At 40.9% G+C, this 8,006-nt stretch overlaps 1 protein-coding gene across 1 annotated transcript in view; it reads left to right on the forward strand.

The window, feature by feature from the left end:
* LOC122788873 (eukaryotic translation initiation factor 4E-like) overlaps positions 1 to 5,926 on the forward strand; it is a 387,508-nt gene extending 381,582 nt beyond the window's left edge. The window contains exon 7 of the mRNA XM_044055778.1: positions 2,661 to 5,926. Coding sequence (XP_043911713.1) covers positions 2,661 to 2,775 — 115 coding nt within the window. The 3' untranslated portion in view covers positions 2,776 to 5,926. The remainder of the gene's footprint in view (positions 1 to 2,660) is intronic.
* The last annotated feature ends 2,080 nt before the right edge of the window (positions 5,927 to 8,006 follow it).

An 8,006-nucleotide genomic window follows, 5' to 3' on the forward strand; every position in this document is an offset into this window, starting at 1 on the left:
CAATGCACAGGTGAAAGCTGCCCTCTCTAAAGCAAAAAACACAGCATCTATGGGACTGGACGGTGTCCCAGGCTGTGTCTTACACGAGCTCCAAGAAGAACTGAACCCTCACATTAAGTCACTGTTCAAACTTAGCCTTACTACAGGATATGTACCCAAAGAATGGCATACAGCTACAGTGGCACCACAAAGGTGGTGCCACAACGGACCCCGGAAACTTATCGCGCCATAAGCCTGACTAGTCTGGTCTGTAAAGCTATGGAGCATATTATCATGGAACTCATAAACAAAGACATTGGGAGCCTCCAGACACTGGACCCTACCCAATTTGGCTTTAAGGGCAGATCTTGCCTCTTAAACCTAGTTGATTTCTTTGAAACAGTTACCAAAGCCATAGATGAGGGCAAGGTAGTCCACACCGCCTACCTGGACCTCGCAAAAGCCTTCGACACAATACCCCACTCGGGCATCATAAATAAGCTTATCAGCTTAAATAACCCCTATATCACAAGATGGGTTGCAAACTGGCTCAGAGATAGAACCCACATGGTCAGAATCACAAGTGCCATGCCTGAATCCAAACCAGTTACAAGTGGCGTCCCACAGGACACAGTTCTGGGACCTCTCTTGTTCGGTAGATACTTCTCTGAGGTTCAGGCTAACACGGGGGGATTATGGCTGACAAAGTTCGCAGATGACTGCAAACTGGGGGCCATAATCGAATCTCCAGCTGACACAAGCATCCTCCAAAAGGGTCTCACAGAGACTGATGCTTGGTGCCAGAGCCACGGCCTCAAGCTAAATGCTAAAAAGTGCATAGTCATCCCCTTTGGGAAAAACAAGGTGCCCACAAATTACCACATAGGTGGTAATCCATTAAGTATGGAAGTAATTAGAGATTTGGGGACCAACATAGATAGTAATCTCTCCTTTGATAATAATGTTGCCAAAGTGGTTAGAAAGACCTTCTATATAGCCCACCTTATCACGAAAGGATTCACATCTAGATCAAGAGAGGTCATTGTGCCCCTCTACTTGTCACTCAGCAGGCGCATAATTGAATACAATGCCCCTTTTGGGATGTACCTTACCTGACACCTGCAACTGGAGAGACCCCAAAAGTACCTCACCAAGGAGGATCATAGGCTACAAACAGATGTCCTATGCAGCGCGACTAAAGAAACTCCAGCTCTACTCAGTTGTTTACCGCCTACTCAGAGGCAATCTATGCATGACGTCCTACTCGGAGGCAATCTATGCATGACGTACAAAGCCATGTCAAACCCAGAATTAATGGACATACTCCACCTCCAAAAATCCAAGTCCCTTAGAGCTACACGCTCCAGGGACCTAAACCTCAGCACAAAAATAAATAGGACATGCTGGAGGGACATATTCATTTCCCAGAGGCTCCCCTCACTCTGGAATAGAATCCCAATTCATGTTAGACATAGCCCCTCGCTGACCCTCTTCAAGGGAAATTTGGACGCGTGGATGGGAAATCGCGAATTCATCCCTGGGATCTCTACTGTGTCCCTGCTAGACAGAGGGCACAGTAAACTAATCTTAAAAGGGTATCTTCTGTGACCTACTTTAGAGAGGCACAGTAGGCTAATCTAATAGGGAGGTGGAAGCCAAATACACTCTGGCTAGGCTTATAAATGCCTTAGGGCAGATAGCCTAGTATCTACCTATGAACCTAATAACAGTAACCCATCATTGTACAATTTCCATCATACAGTGACAGGTCATTAACATTCAGAAATGTGCATGCTGATTGGTCAGCCCAGCTAGCATGCCCGTTGCAAGTCAAGCATATGCAAATAGAAAAAAAGTCAGGTACATACTGAGGGCAGAGAAAATACAAGGAAAATCAGGTACATTATACATAACTAAAGAAATGTACATGATTTTCCTTGTATTTCTGCCCTGTCTCGGTCTCTTACCTCTTAACTGTCTGGATTTCAAACTTTTTTTTTGTTTTAAAAAAAAAAAAAAAAAAAAAAAAAAACAGATCTTCCTTTCTCCGTTGCTCTGTTTTTAATGCACTTATGTACTGCATAAACATGAGAATAAAAGTCCCATATGCATGCTCCGTACATCAAGAAAGCAGCAGGATACGGAAAGAAAGTGGAAGAACACGGCTCCATTATACAAAGATACTTAAGAAAAGTTAAGTAATTTCTTTCTAGTTGTCGCCTCACAGTAAGACGCTGTCCGGTTCGATTCTCAGCTAGAGCGTCTTCTGCATGGAGATATGAGTGAATGGGCGTACCTTCGTTGAAGGTTGTGCGTCAGGCCTGGCAAGCCGGTACGTAAAAATCAACTGCCAATCATTAGCAGACCGGAGTTCCGCTGTGGCAACCCCTAATTTGGAAAAGCCGAAAGACACAAAAAAAAATGTCATTGTGTAATAGCAGTAGCCAGTGACTGGTTGTGATATAGTGAAGATTTACCCAGGGTTGGTAACCACACCAACCTGGATAAATCTTCAGTATACCACACCCAGTCATTGGTTATTCCTGTAGTGTTAATTTTCTGCTAAACATACATTTATTAAGAGGTTTTTTTGTTTAGTTTTTTAATATAATGAAGTGTAGTTTTTAAACTTGCAAAAATGGGCTCCTGATAAAACTTGTTTTCCATTCTCTGTTTTCTAGGCAATCTTACAAAGAACGTTTAGGACTTCCCTTAAAACCCGTCATTGGTTACCAGTCACATGACGATACATCTACCAAAAGTGGTTCCACAACAAAGAACTTGTATTCTGCTTGAGAACAACCTTTACATAATATACATACCTTAGGTTTACATATGTTTGCTATAGTCTTGAATCAGAAGAAAATAACAAAGTAATACTATATGTTCTTTCTGCCAATTTACATTTTAGAAGAGTTAAAAAGTAATTTAAATTTGTATAAGAACTGTGTGTATTAAAAATACAGTATTTTTGGTAATCCTGTGACATTTTACCAGCTGTGTTCTAACCTGTTACATAAGCAAAGCATACAGTACTGTATCATTTGAAATATTAGCTATTTTAGATTGGCTCAAATATTTAATCAAAATGCATTTCTGTAATGTGAAATGGGATTGCATTCAAATGCTTTTGTAGGGGTAGAATATATGCCATTTCCAAGTTTACAGTGGGGAAAACAATAATGGACTCCATTAATATTCAGACTCTATTTTGATGCTTCCACACTTGCTGTATAGTATTACATAAGATTTTTTTTTTCATGGACAGGAGGCTTGAACAGTAGAAACTTGTCTTACAGATGGTACAGGTTTAATTTTTTGATGTTATTAAAGTATAATCTACTCCAGAAAAGAACAGTTGTATATGAGGCTTGTTCCAAGTTGCATTTTGGGTGCTATTTACCATTTATTTAAGTTCATTAATTAGCTTGTAGTAGAGATTAGTAAAATCCAATGTTTGGCACATCCACTGTCAGAATTCCTATGCAGATGACACCATTAAAAACATGCTGCTTTTCTGGGGGTTGGAGGGGGGAAATCTTCCAATGTGCTTTTTTTAAAGCTCAGGTGCATGTGCTGTTTTTTTTTTTTTTTTTTTTTAAATACTTGGTAATCAGAAAGTATTTTCATAATAAGATTTTGTATTTACTGTACCAAATCCAAAGGCACCCTTTTACTGCTTTATTTTGCAAGGTAGTCTAAAAAGATGCCCACAGAAGTACATGGGAGATAACTGCCAAGCCTGATTTGGGAAATTCAGGCTCATGTTTTGTTTTTCAGAACTTTGCCCTCAGCTGTGGGTTGCATGTTTTTTTCCATACCATCTCTGGGATGTGCCAACTGTCCAGTTTCAAAACTGCCAAATGATGTGTTTGTTTAAAACTGTGAAACAGTTGTATATTGCCATTTAAAATGCATCCCGGGAAGGAAATTGTCTTGTACTAATGACTTGTGAAAATAGTACATTGCTAATTGGGGGGGGGGGGGGGGGGGGTAGATTTGGCTAATGAGTGAGCATATAAAATGCCGTTATTTAAACAGCGTTTTGCAGGCATGTTGCCTGAACATAGTAAGCACACGGGCCCTTAAATCTCACTGCAGCAGCATTGAGTTCAGCTGTTGGGAATTCTGGAATAGTTCAGGACCATATTTGCAATAAACTATGTGGAAGTCAAGTATATATTTAAGAAAATATCTGCACACAAAATGTAGATTGGTATGTGCTGGTCTGTTTATTTTACACTGTTCTCTTTTTAATATTGGAAATGTGGCAGTTTAGTTTTAACTGTAATCTTCCAGACTGTTTACTTTTTGTGGATTTTTTGTGTTATGTGATTAGAAAACATTGTTCCCTAATTATGTATGGCAAGATTTCAACTAAATTATTACTCCTGGGGTTGACTCAACCAAACTGTAGTCAGAATACCAAGGGCAACAGTACTTGACAGTTTTAGATTAAAAATGAAGAATTGGATTAACTTTCTCACTGGATTTCAGGGGAAGGGTTTGAATTTCTAATTGGGTTTGGGGTTAGCTGCATGGCAGTCTGAAGAATCTGTGTGCTGTTTGAAAATATGCTGTGACAGTTTTCTTTATAGTTCACCTGTTGAGAAATTACCTGGCTGAGGGGTACATTTTACCTAAAGCATTTCTATACCATTGCAAGTCACAGGAGCCACAGAGCTTGGCGCAGTCCTGCCTTGGGCGCTCCCCTCCCTGGCAAGCACCTCTCCACCTAGGGCACTCCCTCCCTTAAGCACAACCCCAACTTGGGTGTGCTCCCCCTGCTAAGCATGAATCAGCTTCCAGTGTTTTTTTCTTCACACTGGAATGTCATTCTGCTCAAGTCCTGGAGTAAGAATGAGGCATGCTGAGGAGTAGTTACCAAGACTTGTCCATTACCATGAGGGATCAGTTTTAATTAGTGGTGGACCCTATGTTGGGAAAGGAAGTTAAACAGAATGGAAAAAGCCACATTCCCAAACTATGTGCATATATGTTCTTGTGTTCAGCTGATTCTCCCTTACCTTTAAATCCTATTTTGTATAGCTCACCATTTTTGTTTCACTGCTAGTCTTCCAGGGGGAAAGTTTTATGAAAATACTGATTGCTGATACTAGCTGGTATTGCTGCTGTGAGCCTTTAAGTTAATGAAAATGGACGTTTCTCAGTGTGCGTGTGCTCTGCTTGCATTAAATTGAGGGGCAGTGCAAGCAGCAGAAACACCATAGGAGTGACAAGCTGATAGTCTGATGTCATTAGTGTGCATCACAGCATGGAAGGAGACTGCATGCAGAGCAGGACTTAGTGCACAAGAACTGCTAGTGTTTTTTTTAGGGTTGCTTATGTACCTAAATCCACCAAAATCAGTGCAGAAAATGGCACTGGCTTAGTTCCTGCAACAAGTATTTTGTTTCAGCAGCCTCGTGCAGTACAGCCATTGGCTGAGATGTCAGCAGTTTTGTGATGTCCAGCATGATTATTTCAAGCATAGTGGCAGAAGGTTTTGTTGCTTTTTTGAAGTTAGTGTTTTATTTGAATTGTAATTTTTGCTTAAAACAATATTTAAAAACAAGTTTTCATAAACTGTATTTATGATTCTAGTACTGCCATGAATTAGTTTTCTGCCTTTTCGTGATGTTAATGAGTTCATATTTCAGTGTCTTGCATATTTAATGTTTAGAATTGACCAGAAACAGGTATTGCTTTGCTTGATGGTGATGAATAAAGTGCACTCCTGGAAGCATCCTTTTTAAAATACTGCTTTGGTTTCACAAGTTGACACCCCTAAATTTAAACACTAGAGGCAAAAATAATGCTAAGCAAGTTATTTTGCACATTCACCAGTAGGGCTAACTTGGTAATGGAGTTCCAGGTTATGTATTAAATATTAAATATAAAACTGATAATTACTTGATTTGCAAATACATTCCTGTTTGGCACTTAACCATTGTTTTGAATTGTATTATTTATAGACTTTACAAATTTAATGCAGTTCATAATTATACAGTAAAGCATTTGCTTGATTTATTTTGATTAAAATGTTAACAAAATTTAGCCAGTATGAAAAGAAATATCTTTTAATAGATTCACTTTTTTGTGATGGGAGGTCAGTGTTCTTGAAGATGCAACAAAATGGAGTTGTCAAGGTGAAGATTGGATTTCTGAAACCCCCACCCACTTCCTCCAGCTTAATTGTTGGAACTCTGTACCTTAAGTGTTTTTGTAAGAGTTTTCATTATTTTTTCTGACTGCACTTATGGAAGTAACTAGTTGAAATATGTTTTGTTACAATTAGTGTCATCTTGGTAAGTAGCCACTTTGTCCTTTCATGATTCTCTGTCTTGCTATCAGTTTTGATGCATGTGAAGCTGCTTAGCTTGCGATCTGGGGTTTTAGTTGCTAATATTAAAGGAACTCGCTGACAGTTTTTGTCTCTCACCAGTTGATATGTTAACCTTTTAAACTTTTGTATTTGTTAATCTTTTTTGATTAGACTGCCCTAACAGCTCTGACCCACATAAAATATTCATCATATTGGTCACTGCTGCAGTAGCCTTAACTAAATGGGTTCTATTCTGCTGATAAAATGACCAGCCAGCTTCTAAAGCTGCAGGGTATTTTCCACATGTCCAAACTGTCAGCTCAAGCTAGCTGACTAAGACAAGCTTATGTGCAAAGCCCTTCAGAGCTTTACCAGCGCTGAAGAGTACGATGTTCTTGGTGTTTCACTTTTGCAGTCATCACCTGTAGGTTATCCCTGCTGTGATAGCCCTCGGCCGGCCCGTATACCAGAGTCAATGTTTTTGTGCGCCGGCTGCTGTCCCCTGTAGTCTGACATCAGGCCATCAGTACTGTAAAGCAAGGCAGCCGAGGTCATTACATTAGTCTTTCTTGTCGTGGAGCCTGTAGCAGAAGCAATTTGCACGAGTGCCGGTCGGGTGCTACCAAAAGTTGAATTTCAGAAGAAAATGTCTAAAGCTAAGTACCCCGTTGGGGACCCTTTTTTCTTGCTCTAACAGATTTCCGAAAAAGTTAACAATTGTCTCGCCTGTGGAAAGCAGATCCCAGACCGAGACTTTCATTCTTACTGCATCACTTGTTTAGGCCTAAACCACAATGTCCCTCCTTGCTTGGATGTTCATCGTGTTTCACTGTTGCAGTCATTACTCGGGTTATCCTGCTGGCAGGCTACGCTCAAGTCGGCCAGAATTCCAAATTCTAGGTCTGGCGTCGGTTGCTGTCGCCTCTTCCCTGACGTCAGTGCGCCAGGGGTATAAAAGATGCAGCCGATGCCATTTTCTTCAGTCTTTCTTGCCGCATGGTGCCCGAAGCAAAAGCAGTTCGCAAGTGCCGGTCAGCCGACTCCTGAGATTTTCAAATCCGAATTTCAGAAACAAAGTCTTCATTAAAGCGAAGTACCGCGTTGGGGAAACTTTTTTCCTTGCTCCAGACTGATGTCAGAAAAAGTTAACAATTGTATTTCTTGTGGGAAGCAAATACCTCAAGGATATTCACTGTTACTGTATTCCTTGCCTAGGCCCTGATCACAACATTGCTAGCGGTCTGTTTTGTGCCAGATTTAACCAACGCACTATTAAGCGTCTGCTCAATTTTGCATTTCATTACTTTGGCCTAAGGTTTAATTATATGATGCCGTCGGAACAGCCGACTACCAGAGTTTACAAAAAACGCAAGGAAAAGGATGGGCATCAGAGGTCCAAAACAGACGAGGCCTCCGCTAGATTGTTCGCCGGTTCTTGGTGAGGTGCTTTCGCAGCCCCTGGTGCCCGCTACCTCAGAGCCACAGGCCGCTTCCGACTCCCACGTGGAACCGACTGGGCCTCTGGATACTCAAGGTATTGGACACTCTGAAATCATTCCCTCAGATGGGTCTGGAGCCGCTGAGCAGGCATCGGCTTCTGAGGGTGTCTTCAGACCTACACAACTATATATTAAGCCATCTTCAGCTTCAAAGACTAAAGCAGCTCTAAAGACAAAGAAACAAGTACAGCATTCTCCTACTC

This window comes from Protopterus annectens, chromosome 14.part0, assembly GCF_019279795.1.
Source record: "Protopterus annectens isolate FY-2018-M chromosome 14.part0, PAN1.0, whole genome shotgun sequence".
Taxonomy (NCBI): Eukaryota; Metazoa; Chordata; order Ceratodontiformes; family Protopteridae; genus Protopterus; species Protopterus annectens.